Source organism: Leptidea sinapis, chromosome 39 (genome assembly GCF_905404315.1).
Source record: "Leptidea sinapis chromosome 39, ilLepSina1.1, whole genome shotgun sequence".
Lineage (NCBI taxonomy): Eukaryota > Metazoa > Arthropoda > Insecta > Lepidoptera > Pieridae > Leptidea > Leptidea sinapis.
In genome coordinates this window covers 7172280-7193521 of record NC_066303.1, presented here as the reverse complement: position 1 = coordinate 7193521, position 21242 = coordinate 7172280, and the positions used below count along the sequence as shown (strand labels likewise).

At 37.7% G+C, this 21242-nt stretch overlaps 1 protein-coding gene across 1 annotated transcript in view; it reads left to right on the top strand.

The window, feature by feature from the left end:
* The window catches only part of LOC126976023 (uncharacterized), a 152083-nt gene that overhangs the window by 116137 nt on the left and 14704 nt on the right, over positions 1–21242 (top strand). Inside the window, exons 2-3 of the mRNA XM_050824168.1 lie at positions 11382–11590; positions 19924–20059. Of these exons, the coding sequence (XP_050680125.1) occupies positions 11382–11590; positions 19924–20059 (345 nt within the window). The remainder of the gene's footprint in view (positions 1–11381; positions 11591–19923; positions 20060–21242) is intronic.

Here is a 21242-nt window from a genome sequence, read left to right as displayed (position 1 = left end):
ATAAGCAGATGGCTATATACAGCAGTCATCAGACCAATTATCTCCTACGGAGCAATAGCGTGGTGGCCCAGGACAAAGCTTGTGACAGTACAAACCAAGCTGCAGCGTTTCCAGCGGCTGGCCTGCACAGCCATAACAGGATGCATGCGCACCACGCCTTCCTCGGCCCTTGAAACTATTCTAGGGCTAACACCACTCGACATACACTTTCAACAAGAAGCGACAATAGCGACTCTACGTCTAAAGCTGTTGGGTGTATGGAAGAATGAAGACGGCCTAACAGATAAGCTCTGGAATAGGGTAACAAAGGATTATCCACTCTGTGAGGCACCATGTGATAAGATAACTAAAACAAATACCTTCCATAAAAACTATCACATACAGCTATATGAGAAAGATGCTGACCAGTCAGGTGTAAACGAACTAAGAATTTACACAGACGGCTCGAAAATGGCTACTGGAACTGGTGCCGGCATATTCTCACAGGAACTAAACATACACATTTCCATACCCTTGGGCACACACAGCTCCATCTTCCAATGTGAGTGCGTAGCCATCAAGGAAGCCGCCAGCGCTATATTAAGAAGAAAGGTACATGGCCACAACATCAGATTTCTTTCTGACAGTATGGCGGTACTAACAGCGCTGAAGGGTACCACACACAACTCAGCACTAATACACGAATGTCACCAAACCCTGGAGCAAGTTGCCTCTTATAACCAGGTAACTCTGCAATGGATCAAGGGACATAGTGGTTCGTTGGGTAATGATGCAGCGGATGAGCTTGCAAGGCGGGCATCGGCAAATACAGTGTCTGGTCCATTGCCACTTCTGCCACTGCCCTTCAGCCAAATGCGCTCATGGATACGCTCTCTCACCAACGACCTACACAACACCCGATGGATGAATGTCTCAAGCTGTAGACAGTCGAAGGTGGCGATACCTGCACTATCGCCCAAACTGACACGTAGACTTATGAGCCTCAACAGACATGACATCCGTATAATGGTGTGTATAATGGTTTGTTTAGTGATGTGTGACCCTAACGGGTCACACATCACTAAACAAACACCTTTTCACAATCGGCGTAACGGACAGCCCTAAGTGCAGAGGTTGTCTGACCGAAGACGAAACGGTCGCTCACGTAATCCTGGAATGTGCGGGGGTGGCCAACCAACGGGCAAAAACCTTAACTAATACAAGGTCGCTCCAAGAAGTCTGTGAACACCCCAGGAATGTTCTGAACTTCTGGAAGGAGCTGGGCTGGTTGGAGTAACCGGCCATTACTGCACGCAAAATGGACCCATGCTAGTGGTTTAATTGCGGAAACAGGAGCCCTATACCATACCATACCATAGGGTATAGAAATTATAATTAAGCGAATATGAAAACCTAATAGTCCTTATTTATCAAGTCATGACTCAACATCGGTTCGTAAAGGAGCTTTGACATGGGGAGAAGAACCGATAAGAAACTCCCGGAAAATCTTTTAAATCATTTTATAACATATTATACAGTATCATATATCTACAATATACATCCAACAAGTTGAGGAATCTCTAATATATTATATTGTAGTTATATTAAAATACTAAAATAACACTTACTAGCCTCATTTAATATTCACAAGGGCTGACGCTATTACATTATTAATAGATATTTGAAGGGATAGTGATATGTTTTATACATTGGTACAAAATCGTTTTTGCACGTAATTCTTTTTTTTTTCAGTCGTGTGCTATTCCGAAAATCAACTTATAAGTACTGTAATTTATGTGGTGCTTCAGATAAATGTATTTCGTTTACTTTATGATGCGTCCGCCCAAACAAAAGCTCGCTCGATAAAACTTCTCGATAGCAGTCGTAAAATCGTACCTGTATTCGATTTACTGTCGTAACAATACCCATGTAGCATTCAGGATCTGAAAAAGGTAAGATTTATCCAAAAACTATGCGCTGTTGCTCTGTGACCTCGGTTTGAACGGCGTCGGGAAATATTTTGTGAATATAAATGACTGTTTTATTGAAATTCTATTCCATTTGTTTTGGAAATTACTACACAGAAAACATTGCTAGAGTTAAATTTATTTTTAAATTATCTTCTAGTATTAATGAATATAATTCTGTGGTATGTCATGATATTGACCTAAACATAAAATTTTTGAATGTTAGGGGATCTTAAATTATTTAGGACTGTATATAATTATTGTATATTATGTCTTGTTCGGTTATAAGAACACTTACAAATAAAAATGCGTCAATTTTTTTGTGAAATTCTCAGAATAACAAAATTTCGGAATAATTTATTCAAACAGGTAGGGTACAGGCCTTTGATTCAGATACAGGCGTATATTAAAAATGAACAATGTTTTTGTGAGAAACAGATCTGCATTAGCTTCAAACCGGGCTTCGATTATTGCTGGAAAGTCCACAGTAGGTACATTTTTATAGTGTATTTCTGAGAGTTTGCAACACTTAATGTAACGTTTCGTGATAATTTTTTGAAGTCTTTACTGCCTTTCACAATAAAGTACCTTTTTGGCTTTTTGCTTGACATCCCGCACTAAATATAATAATAGCTTTAAGGGTTAATGTATATACTTTTATAATAAAGTCCCAGCCACTGGTGAGGCATTATCTATAAATAAAGATAATGTTTTATTAAAAAATGTCTGTGTCGTAAATCCTACTACTCCACAGCTGAATATCTAAGTGATCCGACACCCTGGGGCAAGATTATGATTATTATATAGCAATAGCAATGACAGTACAATTATGTCTATCTATCTTATATCTTCTGGTATACCTAACACATAGATGGGCGGCGGCTATTGAAAGCAAGGGGGAAGGCCTGGCAGTTGGTCTGGATATAGCGAAGGCCTTTGATCGTGTATGGCACAAGGCGCTCCTCGCAAAACTTCCATCATTTGGGCTTCCCGAAAGCTTATGCAAGTGGACCTCCAGCTTCCTCACTGGGTGCAGCATACAGGTCGTTTCGACGGTTATTGCTCGAATCCCAAGCCCGTGAACGCTGGAGTGCCCCAAGGCTGTGTGCTATCTCCCACGCTGTTTCTTCTGCATATCAATGATATGTTGGACACCGCCAACATGCATTGCTATGCAGACGACAGCACTGGTGATGCCGTATACACGGGCCATGCAGGTCTCTCTCGGGAAAACGTCGACCAGTGCCGGGAGAAACATGTGTCTTCTATCGAGTCCTCTCTCGAGAAGGTCGCGGAATGGGGTTAGTTGAACCTTGTCCAATTTAACCCCCAGAAGACTCAAGTTTGCGCGTTTACCACTAAAAAAACCCCATTTGCCGTATCACCGCTCTTCAAGAACACTTCCCTTAAAGCCTCGCCTAGTATCGGAATACTGGGTCTCGAAATCTCGAGCAATTGCCAATTCCGTGGTCATCTGGAGGGCAAAGCCAAACTGGCTTCATAGAAACTGGGCGTCATAAATAGAGCACGGCAATACTTCAAGCCGGCCCACATTCTAGCGCTCTACAAAGCGCAGGTCCGGCCTCACATGGAGTATTGCTGTCATCTCTGGTCTGGCGCACCCCAGTATCAGCTCGATCCATTTGACCGCGTGCAACGCAGAGCAGCTCGAATTGTCGGGGACCCAGTACTCTGTGAACGGCTGGATCACTTGGCGTTGCGTAGAGACGTCGCTTCATTGTGTGTCTTCTACCGCATTTATCACGGGGAGTAGTGTTCCGAAGAGCTGTTCAACCTGATTCCTGCCGCCGAATTTCACCTTCGCACGACACGCCACAAGTTACGATATCATCCCCACCATCTGGATGTGTGGCGGTCCTCCACAGTGCGGTTTTCAAGGAGCTTTCTTCCTCGTACCACGAAGCTGTGGAATGAGCTTCCTTGTGCGGTGTTTCCGGGACGATACGACATGGGTACCTTCAAGAAAAGCGCGTACACCTTCCTTAAAGGCCGGCAACGCTCTTGTGATTCCTCTGGTGTTGCAGGAGAGTGTGGGCGGCGGTGATCACTTAACACCAGGTGACCCGTACGCTCGTTTGTCCTCCTATTCCATAAAAAAAAAATATGTACATTTCATTAAAAAGCGCGCAAAAAAAGAATGCTGGGAAAGTTTCTTGCGCCGCTTCTACTCTCTCAGAGCGCCATTTGTTTCCGAAGCGGTAGTAGTATCTAGTAACACCAAAAAGAATTCTAAAGGAATCAATTTTGAGAAAATAAATGCCTTTAACGCCTATTAAATTAGATCATAATCGCATTCCACCTTTCCGTCCACTTCCTAAGTCACTTCAGAGCACTTTTATTGCTCGTCAATCATCAATAGTCAATCTTCAAATATGTATGACTGTAGATATTTTTTTACCTTTTATGCGCGTATCAGAACAGCAAGTGTTTTGAAATTTTTTTTTATTAATACAAGACACACACACGTCTTATATATTGACGATAATCACAGATACTGTACGATCTTGTACCTAAATCGCTCATAGTAATGTTCTTGTCAGCGGATTACGTGTACGGGTGATTTTTTTAATTAGTTCGCACGACAGCAGCAAGGCGATCGCGTGTGCTCAAGCCATCATTAAGCATGTAATCATTTATCAACATAATCAATAGTAAATTTATCAAACATTTATCAATTATCATAAAAAGAGTGTAGTGTCAATCAAGGACCCTACAGATACTCAAGTCCTGATGAATAATACAGGTGAGTTTTAGTGAATTTTGCTTGTCTAGTGAACTAGACTACTTGAAGTACATGGCCACCTCTCTTTGGTGTCGTATTGGGGAAGTATTTATCAATAGATGAAACGATATACGAACATCTGGCTGTTGCAAGCTTAAGAGGTAACACTGAAAATGTTAGTGCAATTATATTCTCGGTGATTTTCATACCTTTATTGTAAACTTGTGAAATGATGGCAACAGTTGGAAGTCTTAAACATACTTTTTTTTATGAAATAAGGGACGAGACGGGCAAGATGTTCAGTTGATGGTATTTGATACGCCCTGCCCATTACAATGCAGTGCCGCTCAGGATGCTTAAAAAACGAAATAATGAGCGGCAATACAATAGCGCTCGTCACCTCCAGAACTTTAACTAGCTACGGCGCCCTTCAGACCGAAACACAATAATGCTTACACATTACTTCTTCACGGCAGAAATAGGCGCCGTTGTGGTACCGATAATCTAGCTGGCATACTGTGCAAAGAAGCCTTCCACTGGTAACTCCCACTAAATAAGTTCCACATTTGAACACAGATAAAAATGAAAATTCAAGATATTTTTAGGTTGTAATAAAATATTTGGGTAGACAAGCTATAAATTTATTGAAATTGAATTAAATGAAACTAACATAATTTACAAAATTTACCATCGATACGCGATGAGTCATTCAAGTAACCTAAGGTATATCTAAAACAAATATCTCTAAAAATCACCTTATAAATTTTAGTTTACATTTACAATCATCAAATGATATCTTTAAAATTTTAGTTTAAAAGAACAACACCGTATCGTACGTAACGCATTGAATCTTTATCTTTCGGCACTAAAACCAAAAGATATCGCTGTAAAGGTACAAAGCCTGTTAGATAGGACCACGTCCTTTCTGCGGGGGATTTGTTTCGGGCTCTATCCTGAATTATAGAGCTGCTGACTAAGCTAAGTTGATAAACGGTCGGTACTTACAAATTTGTGCCAAGTGATAGTAAAGAAGATACGCTCAAATGATCACTTTTCACGCCTCTGGTGGTACTTTTATATACATTTACTAGCTAACCCAGCAAACGTCGTATTGCCATATAACATATTAAAAAAAAATTTGATGCAACCGATTCTCAGACCAAATTTATCGCACTACAATTATTGTATTCGATTGCTATCTTGCAACCCTATATCGGTTTGGTGGATGGAACAGAATAATATAAAAATAGTGATACAAAAATAGTTATAGATGGTAGAAGGGCGAAAATTTAAATTTGTATGTATTTTTCAATGCTGAATCATAATAAAGAAAAATAAAAAAATTGTCAAAAAATATTTTTATTTTTTGACAATTTTTTAAAATTGTTTTTTTTTTTTTTAATTATTTTTTTAATTTAAAAAAAAAATTGGGGTGGATTACTCTTAACATTTAGGGGGATGAATAATAGATAGTAGCCGATTATCAGACCTACTGAATATATAATATATAAAATTTGGTAAAAATGAGTAAAGCTGTTTCGTAGGAGTAAGGTAACCAACATTGTGACACGAGAGTTTTACATATAAGATTTTCTATCTAACTTTAATTGGACGTAGATCCTGAAAAACGTTCCAAGCCACAAACATCACATTTGAAGGAATTCGTGTTTAAAGTTTAATAAATATTAGTGTATTCTATACATGTGGGTTGGGCTACTAAGTCATGATGTCATTTAAAAAGTGACATTAGGGCTGCCATTTTTTGTCAGTCCGTTAATATGAATCACATGACCAGCGGGCCTACCATGAACTCTTATTGCAATTGACAACTAAGCTAGCTAATTTAGGTTGACGTCAAATCGACTGATTAAATCGCAATGATGTCAATTTAATGTCAAAAATGATATAAATTGAATCGCAAACTGATTTAGTTCGTTCATTCATTCGTATCATGAAGTCATATTTTAACCTAAACTGGATAACTTATGTGTCAAAGTGAACGATTCGAAAAAAGTTCCTACTTCCTTAGAGGAAAGTCAATCGTGTTGTTAATAACTTTTAAAAAATAGTGAAAACATACAGAAAAGGAAAATTTTATTGATGAAAGATGAGATGAGAATACTTTACTGGACTTTTTTGTAAAACAAAATACTGAAAATAAATACCAAAAATGAAAATACTAAAGAGGAGGCAGTAAGGGCCCGGGCTATAGCCTGTTCGCAAGAACGAATTAAAAAAATGTACTCTGTAGTCCTGTCTAATCAAACATCAATGGAGGTGCGTTCATAACTTGTTATTTTTACGAAAACACCTAAGCAAACATTTAATTTGTAATTTAAAGAACTATATTTATTTATTATTTTTATTTTGATATGATTGTGGTTTTGATCGTTTTTCTGGAATTATGTCCAAAGCGTACACCTTCCTTAAAGGCCGGCAACGCTCCTGTGATTCCTCTGGTGTTGCAAGAGATTGTGGGTGGCGGTGATCACTTAACAACAGGTGACCCGTACGCTCGTTTGTCCTCCTATTCCATAAAAAAAAAATGCAAAAAAAAATGTTAAATGTTAAAAAAGTGTTCCTAGGTTATAACCTAGGAACCTATAACCTTCATATATATATGAAGGTGTTTGCCTTTTATTAGCTGTTGTAGGTGATAAAGTTGATGCTGTTTTTTATACTGTTGAGTAATTAATATCACCATACTTTAACACACTTTAATTTTTATGATTTTTACTATATCCTTGGTCTCTGTGATAGTGATCGCTAGAGCACGTTAGAGAGTTCCATGAATAAGGCGACAAATTCAAAAAACTTACAGTTGTTTATGAAAATCTGTTTGATAAAATTTTTATGCATAAGAAATATTTGAGATAAATTAAAAAGTCATTTCGTGCATTAGATGCATTCAGAATTAGAATTAGAATCTAGAAATTTAAAGCCCATATAAAGTTATCACCATAATACAAACAATTATGAAAGGTTCTAAATACGACTATCTTGTCCTTATAAATATTATTAAAACTCCTAGGCAATCCTTCTTAGAGTGCCTTACCACAGGCTTAAGCTCGAACCAGAAAAGGAAGGGGTCTCAAATAGACAGCGAGGACGGATTTGTAGAAAGAGCATTATTAATGTTCAAATTCAATAAAATATTATGAAAAGTTGTTAATGGGCTACTACTGCCAAAGCTTAAAACCAATTCGGTATTTGTTTTTAATTTGCCTTACCACTTAATTTGCCTTAACTCGAACCCCACAACTGCTCGTCGGAAAGCGCAAATTATTGTATAGCTCACATCCAAAAATATAAACTATGAAGAAAATATAATAAAAGCTCAGTTACTAGAACTCGTAAAAAGAGAATAATCGAATTATCAAACTTTTGCTGGGGCAAGTTGGCTGCCGAAAATAAAATTTATTATAAATATAAAATTTAATAAAAGTAACCAATTCCGATTCGTCGACATAAGCTCTGAAAAGCTCCGAATCAGAGAGCGAATATTAATATGTAAATTATTTATGTTTGGTAACCATTATCAAATATAGACATTAATTATATGTATTAATATTTTTGTTTTATGTATTTTAAAACAAAATAAGATTATTATTAAACTACCTAGAAAAATGTTGATAATCTCTGAATTGTCATTTTGACAATGATATTTCTTTGTTTGAATTTTTGCTCTCGAATTACATTTCCGACTATAGTATTTACATCCTCTTTGATCGCCGCTTTTAATTGAATCATAATAATGACATTTAAAAAAAATACTTTACAAAGCATTAAAACGCGTATAATTGTAACACTGTTTTTACGTTAGTTTTTGCGTAAAGTTACAATCATACACGTTTTAATACTTTAAAAAGTATTCTATTTAAATATCTTACACTCGCGTTAGTCTCAAGAAATACTAAAATAACGACTACAATTATTTAAAATAATATCGTACATACCCGTAATAAGTGTATGTTGTTTGTATGTTTATATATTACAAATTAAAAAAATCTATCCGAGGGATACCAAGATCGTATAAATGCACTCAAAATACGCAGAAAATTTAACCAAAAAAAAACATATCATCATCATTAGGCAGAAGACTTCCACTGCTGGACTAAAGCCTCCCCCAAAGATTTCCACGACGATCGGTCCTGCGCTGCCCTCATCCAATGTATTTCGGTGATCTTGACCAGATCGTCGGTCCATATTGCCTACCAACACTGCGTCTTCCGGTACATGGTCGCAATTCGAGGACTTTGCCCCAACGGCCATCTGTCCTTCGAACTGTGCCCTGCCCACTGCCACTTCAGTTTCGCAATCATTTAGGCTATATCTGTTCTCTCTGATCTCGCAGGGAAACTCCTAGCATAGCCCTCATAAAAAAACATATACTATGTAACAATTAATTATAATCCTAAACTAAATTAAATAAAACAACTTCTAACGAGAATAGTAGACAAACAGCGTCTAGTGCCAATTAAAAGAATAATAATATATTTTAATTCTTTGAAACTCATAAGTCCAAAGCATCGTGCGATAATGAAGTTATATTGAATTAAAAGTTGTAAGTTACTAAAAGTTTTTGAGTGAACGACACTTTGAGTGGTAAGTTAGAAGCAAAGGTTCCTCTGAATAGAGCTTAAACAATAGTGAAGGTGAGCTTTCAACAAACTTCGTCTTATTGAGGACTTGTAACTTAATGTTTAAAGAAAATAAATTAGTCTCTGGCATACTTATGTTTTATTGAAAAGTTTACCGAACAAATGTTGTTTTAAAAGACGCAATATGCAATTGAGTATTATAATAAAATCAATCATACATCTTAATCTTAATCTATACATATAAATAAAATTGTAGTGTCTGTTTGTAATATTGAAATAACTGTTTTTTACTACGTACATATGAATATATATACGGTACATACACTAAAATAACATTTTGTACAATTTTTCTCTGTCTGTTTATTCCGGCTAATCTCTGAAATGGCTCTACCGATTTTGACGGGACTTTTATTGGCACGTAGCTGATGTAATAAGAAGGCTACGTTCATTTTAGAAAAATCTTTTATTTTAGAAAAATAAAGTAATGTTGCAGTGTCCTAGAAAGGGTCTAACCAAAAACATAATTTATATGGCAAAACAACGTTTGCCGGGTCAGCTAATATATAATATAAATTCATAGCCCTGATGTTTGTTTCCAGTGAACTCCTAAACTAATGAACGGATTTTAATGGAGATTACTTCACAGAGTGCAATTTAGTCCAACCTGAGAGATAGGATAGTTTTTATTTCGATTTTTGATCCATAATAATTATTTTTATTTCCAACTAGCTGACCCGACAGACGTTGTTCTGTATAATATAATAAATAAAATAATGTTTTTATATGAATTTGTCAGTAAAATACCATAACATCAAAAATTACTTCGTAAAATATGCACCCTGCTGTCGTAATGAAATTGTTTCACAGCAGAACTGTCAAACCGTGCGTCAATAAATTCTCTCATAGAAATTATGTATGGACATCAAAGGAAAAACAAATTTGTTGTTTTTATTTAATTAGGCAGCATTTTCCTATTTATTCACAATTCAAGACCAAAATTAGGCAAATCGGTCCAGCTGTTCTCGAGTTTTATCGAGACTAACGAACAGTAATTAATTTTTATATATATATTTTTATATATATTGGTTTTGTATGGACATATTTTCTATAACAGAATTTATTGACGCACGTTTTGACAGTTCTGCTGTGAAACAATTTCATTATAACAACAGGGAGCATTTTTTACGAAATAATTCTTGATGTTATGAAATATTATTGACAAATTGATAAAAAAACAGTATTTTATTTATTATGAACAGAACAACGTCTGTCAGGTCAGCTAGTAAAATACTAAATTACCAATAGTTATTATTTAAATGAATGTTATTGAAATATAATAAAAAAGTTGGCTATGAATATATTGTGGCTTAGAAATGTGGAATACTTCTTTTAATATAAAAATTTTAAGGTTATAAAAAACAATTGGCATCAAAAAAGTAAACCTTTTAAAAATGTAATCGTTTATAAGCATTTCATATAAGTAGGCATATAAGTAGGAAATAAAATAATTATAATTAAAATAATCTCACACTCTGAATTGATCCTTCCCCTTCATCCCAACTCGTCACAGAAATGTGACGAGCAATATAAAAAATGGAATTTGGTTAATAATTTTTTAATCTTATTTTTAGTACGTACTTCGATTTGTTTTGTTTGTAACTGATAAATAACACAAATAAAACAATCTCGTAAATAAGAAGAGAAAAAAAAACACTGAATTGAATACAGTAAAATCAAAATATAAAAAACAAATAAATTTTACCAAATATTAACTTTCATTATTGAATGGGAAACGTTGTTTCTTTTTGAATTCTTTCATTAGCGGATAATTTCATATGAGTGACTTTTATATTATATATTGATATTTTTTTTAATAAAAAACAACACACATTCAGTCCTCGTGAGATAAGATGGAGACAAGCCGCCATCTTAGTCACGTCATAATGACGTCACAGGTTGACTGTCGACAAGTACCGCTTACGTACTGGCGATTACCTGATGTCGTCACTCAGCCGTTCATATGACAAGGTTCCTTTCTGTTCCAACGGACCGGAATCTACTTATAAATTTATGAAAGACAATACATTGCAGGTGTGACCAGTCTTCGTGACGTCAGACTATTGGTAGAACCAGCAACAGTGGTACGGGGTGGTACGGCCGCCCTCATCTGCTCCCGGGATATGCAGGGCGCCCCACTTTACTCTGTCAAGTGGTATCGAGGCAACCACGAATTCTACAGGTTCACTCCCATGGAAGAAACAGCGACAAGAGTCTTTGGATTGCCGGGAATTTACGTTGATGTAAGTACCTATATACTTATTACGTTAAATTGATTGGTAATTTGTTACTTTAAAGTGATATTCCTCACTTCTGGGATAATTTATAAAAATTAAATTTGTAACCAAAATTTATGAACGATGCCAGAATCAAACCCGTGCCTCTCGGGTTCTGTCCGAGCGCTCTTACCAACTGAGCCAACCGTCCGAGTGACGCATGGTTCGTAATGGCTTTTACAGGATCTACTTTACAGTTGATAACCTGCTCAACCACAATAGTTTTATATTAGGAAATTGACTTGAGATGTCGCTCTTTCAATTCTAAGCAATTTGTTTCTTTAAAGTGATACTCTCACTTCTGGGATTAATTATACAACTAACTATCATGTTCCCTTTGGGGTGGAGACGATGGGTCCTTAGGGTTCATCGGCACAAAAACTCGTAAAAGAGCTATCCAGGCGTCTAACCGATTTAACAGGTGACCTAAGATCTGGTACGTACCTCTGTCAAAGGATAAGTTTGGCTATACAAAGAGGTAACGTTGCCAGCTTCATGGGCACCTTTTTCTATTTGTAATTAATTAATTTTGTTAGATTATACAACTTAAACATCCAAAATTTATGAACGATTTTGATTTCAAGGCCCACATCGTTCATAAATTTTCGTTACAAAAATGTATATGATTGGTTATATTAAAGCGAAATTAAGTCGCGAAAGTGAAGTGAAAAAAAAGTGACAGTGCGGTGGTTTGTTCAGGTACACAGAATGGATGAACGTAGATGTTGGGCATTCCACCACCGACTTACTAGAAACTTTTTGCCACGCTTTGTGGAAATAGTTTACGGCTGCTGTATTTTTTTTATAACAATAAGGGGCGAGACGAGCAGGACATTCAGCTGATGGTTATGTTTGCCCATTACAATGCAGTGAAATTTAGAGCAGCAGTACAGATTGCGCTCGTCACCTTTTTTCTTTGAGAGGACGAAATACAGTTACATATTTACGCCGCGGAACGGGGCGTAATATGTCGGACTCGAGTGTCCGCGTAAGCGGACACCCCACACCGACTAAAACCTCCTCTATGCTGTTAGGCATGGCTTTTACAGTGACGTCCTATACGTGAGCCGTGGAGGCCGCAAAGACTACGCAACAACAGTCGCGGGGCGTCTCCTAAGGAGACTCGAACCTCGGACCGGCTGTGTGCTTGTGGGAAATCGTCACCTTGAGATATAAGACGTTAAGTCTCATTTGCCCATTAATTTCACTAGCTACGGCGCCCTTCAGAGCGAAACACAATATTGCTTACACATTACTGCTTCACAGCAGAAAAAGGCGCCGCTATGGGAGCCATAATCTAGGCGGCATTCTGTGCAAAGGAGCCTCCCACTGCTCGAATGAAATGAAATGTGTCAGTTCCAATCGTTAAGCATTCTGGGAATCCAGCGCACGGTATCCTGTTAGCATTCGTGTAAAATACTATGCATATTACCAGTTGAAATATTTTTTTTCTTCGGCTATAAAACCATGGCGACCCGAACGAGGGTCATCTTTGGTGAATATTGCAACTGTATAAAATTACAGGATATTTAATGCGTGGTGCTTGTGCACCTAAAATATCCTAATTTTTTTTTCGAAAACACCCTCTGACAAACTTAAAACAAAAAACATCCCTTTCTACAATATATTCTAATTATTTATTTTTTAATCATTTAAATATTTGAGGTATCCAGTAATTGTTTCTTTTGGTTTCAAGGAGTTTGCGAGATGGAATCTTCACTATTTATTGAACGCTCCTCATAATAAATAGCTTTGGGAGTGGCACCAGTGGGAGTCTCCTTGCACAGGAAGCCGGCTAGATTATGGGTACCACAACGGCGCCTATTTCTGCCGTGAAGCAATAATGCTTAAACATTACTGTGTTTAGGTCTGAAGGGCGCCGCAGCTAGTGAAATTACTGGGCAAATGAGGCTTAACATCTTATGTCTCAAGATGACGAGCGCAATTGTAGTGCCACTCAGAATTTTTGAGTTTTTCAAGAATCCTGAGTGGCTGCATAGTAATGGGTAGGGGGTATCAATTACTATTAGCTGAACGTCCGCATTCCTTTTTTTCATAAAAAAAAATACAGGGTGGCCGATAAGTTGACGTCCAAAGGTAAAATTTGAAAGCCCAATGATGAGTATCCGAATCATCTCTGTGTATATTCTACGATTTTGCGTAGTTTAGGAGATAATAATTTATTTCCCCTTTTATCCGCTTTTTTCACCGAATTGTGGCTTAGGACTTTTTTCAAATTTTTGGAACACTTTAAGTTAATTTTATTGTTGATAATTATTAACTACAGTTACATATCCACATAAGAAAGTATGAATAATTTAGACAATGCGGAACTAGTTTAGAATTGAGTCGTAAGTTCAAGATAACTGCTCCAGCTAAATTCATGAAAATGTTCAAGGTACCAAAAAAAAACTGGGGATGGCTTCTATTTTTAAAAACTTCCCACAACATTGGCCAATAAAATGAGCCAATTTCAAATTTTAGCTTTGGACGTCAACTTCTCGGCCGTCCTGTATATAGCTCCAAACATAGAATATCGTAAATAAATAATATCTAATGTCTGACAATTCACAATTTCCCTGCATGTTACGATATAAGGACGTGTTTGGATTTGACACGACGCAATGATATCAAGCTTACTATCACTTTATGTTTAATGCTCGTGTCTGAAACACGAAGTATACTTGAGATAAGGGACGTTCGGGATCCTTCGTGAAATGTCTCTTGTGTAATGTGAGTTTATGATCACGTGGGTCGGATGACTGGTAAAATGTGGAATATTTGCAACTTGTATGATGAAATTTATCTATGAATAACTAGCAGTTACTTCAAAATATTATCAATTGTTTTCTGGTTTGATATTGTTGAATCTTTTATTTTCGGTCGCGAGAGTGAGTATGATTGTTTACAATTTTTTTTATAACAATAAGGACGAGACGAGCATGATGTTCAGCTGATGGTTATTGATACGCCATACCCATTACAATGTAGTGCCGCTCAGAATTTTTGGGTTTTTCAATTGCGCTCGTCACCTTGAGACATACGATGTTAAAGTCTCATTTGACCAGGATATTTCACTTTCTACGGCGCCCTTCAGACCGAAACACAGTAATGCTTACACATTACTGCTTCACGGCAGATATAGGCGCCGTTGTGGTACCCGTAATCTATCCGGCATCCTGTGCAGAGGAGCCTCTCACTAGGGCTGCCCTTCGTATTCTGGGGTGGGCACAGAACCTCGCATGACCGAGGACAAACGAGGCAGTGACACCACGGCACCCCGCTCCACGCTCAACATGGACTTTTGCAATATCAGGGGAATTCACTCCAATTTAAACGCCATCCACCACAACCTTGAGACGGCGCAGCTGGCCTTATGTTTCCTTACGGAGACGCAGCTGATATCTCGACCGAGCGATACGTCATATTTAACGAACCCGGGTACGAAATTGAGCACAATTTTTTGCCTCATGTATGTGTGTACGTTAGGGAGGATATCTGCTGTCGCTGTCTCGCAAATTTTGAGGGTAGGGACCTGTCTACTCTCTGGCTGCGCGTAGATTTAGAGGTCCGCATCTATGCGTGTGTATTGGTTGAGTCGCCAACGCGGCTCCCGGATGTGGATAGCCACATGCCGTCCTTATTAGATCTTCTGCTGACTACACATCCCGATGGTTACCAGGTCTTTGTCAACGCCCCTCTCGGAACGTTCGACCATTGCCTGGTCGGGAGTGTAGGGCCTATCCGACGCCAACGTCGCAGACCACCAGCGCCCCCGGCGCGTTTGGCACAACAAGTCAGCAGATTGGGATAGGTTGCGTTCCTTTAATGCATCCTACCCTTCTGGGCAAGGTTTGTTTCCCTTCGGATGATCATAGTGCAGTAGCCGATGTGATACTACTGGGCATGGATATTTTTTACCGAGCTCTGTAGTACCGATAGGTGGCAGATGGCACAGCCCTGGTTCGATGCGTTAGTTAAAGCAGCATCTGACTGCAAAAAACAGGCGTATCAAACTTGGGTGGCGGCGTTGGGCACAAAGGATCCGATCTGAAAAGTTCTTAAGAGGAAATATAACCGTGCCTCCAGATTTTTAAGCTGCAAATCGCCCGTGCGAAATCGAAGCACGTTGTCAAAATCGGTGAGCAGCTTTCCTGTACCCGACCGAAACACGCAAGTTTTGGTCGTTGTCGAAAGCTGCTCTTGGTAGCTTCAACCAGCCGTCCTTGCCGCTGATACACATGAGGAATGACACCCTGGCCCATACGGCAAGAGAGAAAGCCTATCTCCTGTGCGCTCTTTTTGCTTCCAACTCGACTCTTGACGACAAGGGAAAAACACCGCCGACCATCCCGCGGTGTCAGAGGTCTATGCCTGAAGTACAGTTCAGACAGAAAACTGTTAGGCGAGCTCTGTTTTCGTTGGACGTCAGGAAGTCGAGCGGGCCGGATGGCATTTCTCCAATCGTGCTTAGAATGTGTGCCGGTGTTGTTGAGTTCACTTATTTATTCCGGCACTCTTATTCCAAAGGCGTAGTCCGTGATCCTTGTCCATCCGATCCAAAAAAAAAAGGAGACAGTTCGGATCCAGTAAACTACAGGCCTATTGCTATTACCTCCCTGCTCTCCAAAATCATGGAGAGTATAATCAACCGCCCACTCTTGGTATACCTAGAGGGTCATCAGTTGATCAAGGACCGACATTACGGCTTTCGCCAAGGTCGGTCAGCAGGTGATCTTCTGGTATACCTAACACATAGATGGGCGGCGGCTATTAAAGCAAGGGGGAATACCTGGCAATTAGCCTGGATATAGCGAAGACCTTTGATCGTGTATGCCACAAGGCGCTCCTCTCAAAACTTCCATCATTTGGGCTTCCCGAGAGCTTGTGCAAGTGGACCTCCAGCTTCCTCACTGGGCGCAGCGTACAGGTTGTTGTCGACGGATATTGCTCGAATCCGAAGCCCGTGAATGCTGGAGTGCCCCAAGGCTGTGTGCTATCTCCTACGCTGTTTCTTCTGCATATCAACGATATGTTGGACGCCTCCAACAATGTATGTTGGCGACACGCAGACGACAGCACTTGTGATGCCGCATACACGGGCCATGCAGGTCTCTCTCGGGAAATCGTCGACCAGTGCCGGGAGAAACTCGAGAGGGTCGCGGAATGGGGTTCCACCTTCGCACGACACGCCACAAGTTAGGATATCATCCCCACCATCTGGATGTGTGGCGGTCCTCCACAGTGCTAATTGCAAGGAGCTCTCTTCCTCGTACTACAACGCTGTGGAATGAGCTGCCTTGTGCGGTGCTTCCAGGACGATACGACATGGGTACCTTACGACGCGTAATTATATATTATAAATACCAAAGCCAATTCCAAAGTGACTACAATTTATTATAACAATTTAAGAAAACATTTCCTAAACAAAAGTGTTTGAAAAGTACATAATATAGCAAAAAACTAGGCGTATTCTTGTTCTTATAAACAGAAATTCTCCCGCTCAATATTATCTAAGAGAACCGAACACGGCTTTATAATATATTTGCTACACGCGTCGGATGTAAATTGTGTTTGCTGTGTAAGTATTTGCTCTTAGTTGCGTCGATCTGAAACTTTTACACACGAATATATTTACACACAATCATTGTTTCACCGGAAAACAACAAAAAAAAAAAAATTCTTTACCTATTCGTCGTGTCAGCTCTCAAATAACATGTTCAAAATTCAAATATATATATTTTTATACAATGTTGAATATTACTGGAAACCCAAGCGCTGGCAGCAATTTCGGTAAACGGATCAGCCTAGCTATCCAGCGCGGAAATGCGCGGAAATTCTTGGTACGGTTCCACGTAATGATAGTTTTAATTTTATGTAGTCATAGTATTGTAAATATAGTTACAAGATTTGTTTTGTTTTAACATATTATATTAACTTGTATACTTACTTACACATATATAACCAATTATGATGTCCTGTTACGTTAGTGTGTATTGTGGCCTTGATAGTTATTCAGTAATAAATAATCCATGTTGAATTATTATTTCACTTATTGAAAATAGCAATCTACCACCCATTTGAAAAAGTATGCCTTAGGCGTGAGAACATGGACAAGACGAAGATGATATCAAATGTCCATGTCGCACCTACTCCCGTAACAATTGGGAACTGGACTCTCGAAATTGTTTACGTTACGTCTACCGTGGACAAACAATCCAGATAGGCAGGCCCAATTTCGGGAAAGAGGTCACTCGTAATAGTAAAGATTTGGCCAGGTATAGTTAATTTGCTCCTATGAATTGAAGAGTACCCTTAAATTGTCATGGATCCCATTATCAGATCCTAACCAAACTACCTTTGAAGTATAGAAGAGTTATCGAAATCGGTTGGATATTGAGTTAAAGAAACCCGACCTCTGTCAAATTTAGCAAACCATCGCCTCACGGTGCTCAAGCAAGGTGCTTATCTCCCAAAATCATTTTGAAGGCGAGCGGCACATTCTTGCGGAGAGAGAGAACTTTTAAAATCATAAAAAATCATCGCTCTAAAACATTTATTAACTTTGATGTGTGATAAAAAACAATTGACAAATGGTTTCCCGCCAATTGTTTTTTTTTTATTACAAAGAAGGTTGCAACGTTTCAAAAAGTATAAACATTCGAAATTAAAATAGTTCCGATTAGCTAGAAGTGCAAAACTTTTACTGTGCCCCATGTATTAGTTGATAAGTAATTACTATTCATCAGATTACCTGGACACGGTGAATGGATGCTTTAGTGTTTGTTCATATATAATTTCTACTCGAGTTTCACTAGAACAGAGCGAGTTAGACAAATCACCTATTTCACTAGTTCAGTACGTAACCCTAATTCTCAAATCGAAGTCTTCTAGAAATTCATCGTGATTTGAATTTGAAGAATTCTTCAAGTTATTCAACGTAAGATATTGGATATGCTCAAGAGACTTCAGATAATATTTTATTTGCCAATATATCAGTGACACTAGATATGTCGACTTCTTATGCATATTGAATCATATTGAATGAAATAAGGTTTCAAAATGTGCAAGATTCCTTTGTAACAGCGGAGAATCATAGCGTCATTTCTCGATAATGTCAATAACGTTATATCAAGAAGTCTCTCTAGTTCAAACGTATTTTAAAATACTGGAATAGCGACTGAATAAGAATATCTTATAAAACGAATTTCGAAATACACACTGATGATAAACGCCCAATATGACTTCTTCTGTTTTAGTCACTAATGTATTTACTTACTCTTTATTTTTTGCATGCTCGTTGTTCTTAACGAAAATATAAATATTTCTCATAATTTTTAGTAATTTAAGATTTTAAAATGCTATTCTTTTTTTATGGTAGGTTAAACGAGCACGGGTCATCTGATGTTAAGTGATCACCGCCTCCCACATTCTCTTGCAATATCAGATCACAAGAGCGTTACCGGCCTTGTTCAATTTATTTTGTATATTGTAGAATGAATTTATTATTGATTTTAGCATCAAAGGGTATCATCATCATCAGCTGGAAGACGTCCACTGCTGGACAAAGGCCTCCCAAAAAGATCTCCACTATTGATATGGGATAACTTATAAACTAACAAAGAAAATGAAATGACGTGTAACTACACTACTATTTTTGTGACATTTTTCTGACCTATTTAGACACTGTTATTGGTATTTTATGCGCTATTTTTTTTGAGTTTCCCTACGAGATTGAATCAGAAATAAGGAGATCCGTAGGAGAACGAAAGTCACTGACATAGCCCTAATTATTGCGAAACTGAAGTGGCAGTGGGCATGGCACATATTTCGACGGACATAGTCCTCGAATGTTGACCACGTACCGGAAGACGCAGTGTTGGTAGGCCCCCCAGAAGATGGACCGTTGAACTGGTCAAGATCGCCCGAATACGTTGGATGGAGCAGCGCAAGACCGATCGTCGTGGAAATCTTATGGGGGAGGCCTTTGTCCAGCAGTGGATGTCTTCCGGCTGATGATGATGTTAATGATGATTGGTATTTTCTCTACGTATTATAAAGAAAAAAAAATACAAACTATAAACAGTACAAGACACAAATAAATCAGGAAAAAACAACAATTTGAACATCAAATATCAAATATTATTATGTGACTTAATTTCATACACGTTTCTTATATTTGTCTGAATGTGTTATTGATTTTTCGAGGTGCCGTCGTGACGTCACAAAGACGGTGACCAGTCCGACTACCAATTAGAGGAACAAAGAAATTATAACTATATGATATTCTAAATTTTCAGATGAATCGATCAAACGGATCTCAAGTTCTTCTTAGAAAAATGGACCTCGGTCTCGCCGGAAATTTCAGCTGCGAAGTCACAGCGGATATGCCGCCATTTGCAACGCAGATTGCCACAAAGTTCATTGACATCATAGGTACGTGTAACATTATTTTTATCATCACTTCTGTTATTGTTTTAAAAATTGAAAATAAAAATTTAATTTAAGATATAAAATACGCACAAAATCGTCACCTATTTGCTATTGACAGTGATTTTCATTATTATAATACTAGAAATAAGGGTTTTCTAGTAACTAATTATAGAAGGCTTCATAAGATACATAATAGCATAAAGGGTAAATGTATATACTTATATAAGTCCCAGCCAATACTCAAGCGTTTACATAAATAAATTTAAACATTTTATTGTTAATAGCTGAATATCTAAGTGATCCGACAGCCTGAGACTAGATTATGATTATTTTATAGCAATAGAATGACACTAGAATATTGTATATTTCATTAAAAAGAGCGCAAAAATAGAATGCTAGGAGAGTTTCTTGCGCCGCTCCTTGTCTCTCAGAGGGTAATTTCTTTCCGAAGCGGTAGAAGTATCTAGTATATTAGAAATTACATCAAAGAGATTAATAAAGGAATCTATTTTTAGAAAATAAATGCCCTTTATACCTTTTTATAGATCGAGGGATTGTGAAATATTGAATGTACTACTTTATGGCCTAAAACATATAAAAGGACAAATGTATTTTTAAAATATTAAACACCAAAGACTGCATATGGCCAGCGTTTTACTTCAACATGTATAAATATGAAGTATTATTGTTATTAATAATACTACAAACTAGAAACCATCCAAACAATGTAAAGTTCAATTTCAATTATTTCCATTTAAAATAGGATTCCAAATCACTTATTGAACGTCAAAAACTACCACCAATTCGAAATAGACTGCCTCATATCTAAGAAGAACCGGCGCAAGAAACTCAGTAGGCTTTGTTCTATAAAAAATAAAGATAACAATGTGATATAGTACAAAAAACATTTATAATTAAAGAGCCTGAGGGTGTCCGCTTCATTCCCAGTCCGTGGTATCATTAAGAAAATCATTTATGTTATATAACCTTTCCCACACAAATTTTCGTTTTGTCCATTTTCTGGGATCATTATTGTAAAAGCATATACATCGCTCAATAAAAGACTAACTCGACTTATCGAGTAGTGACATAACAAATTTATGTTTGTTCCTCGTGTTAACATTATGATTGTTATAGTTTCTAGCAAATTCCTTAATGTGCTTATTAACATATAGAATACTAGCTG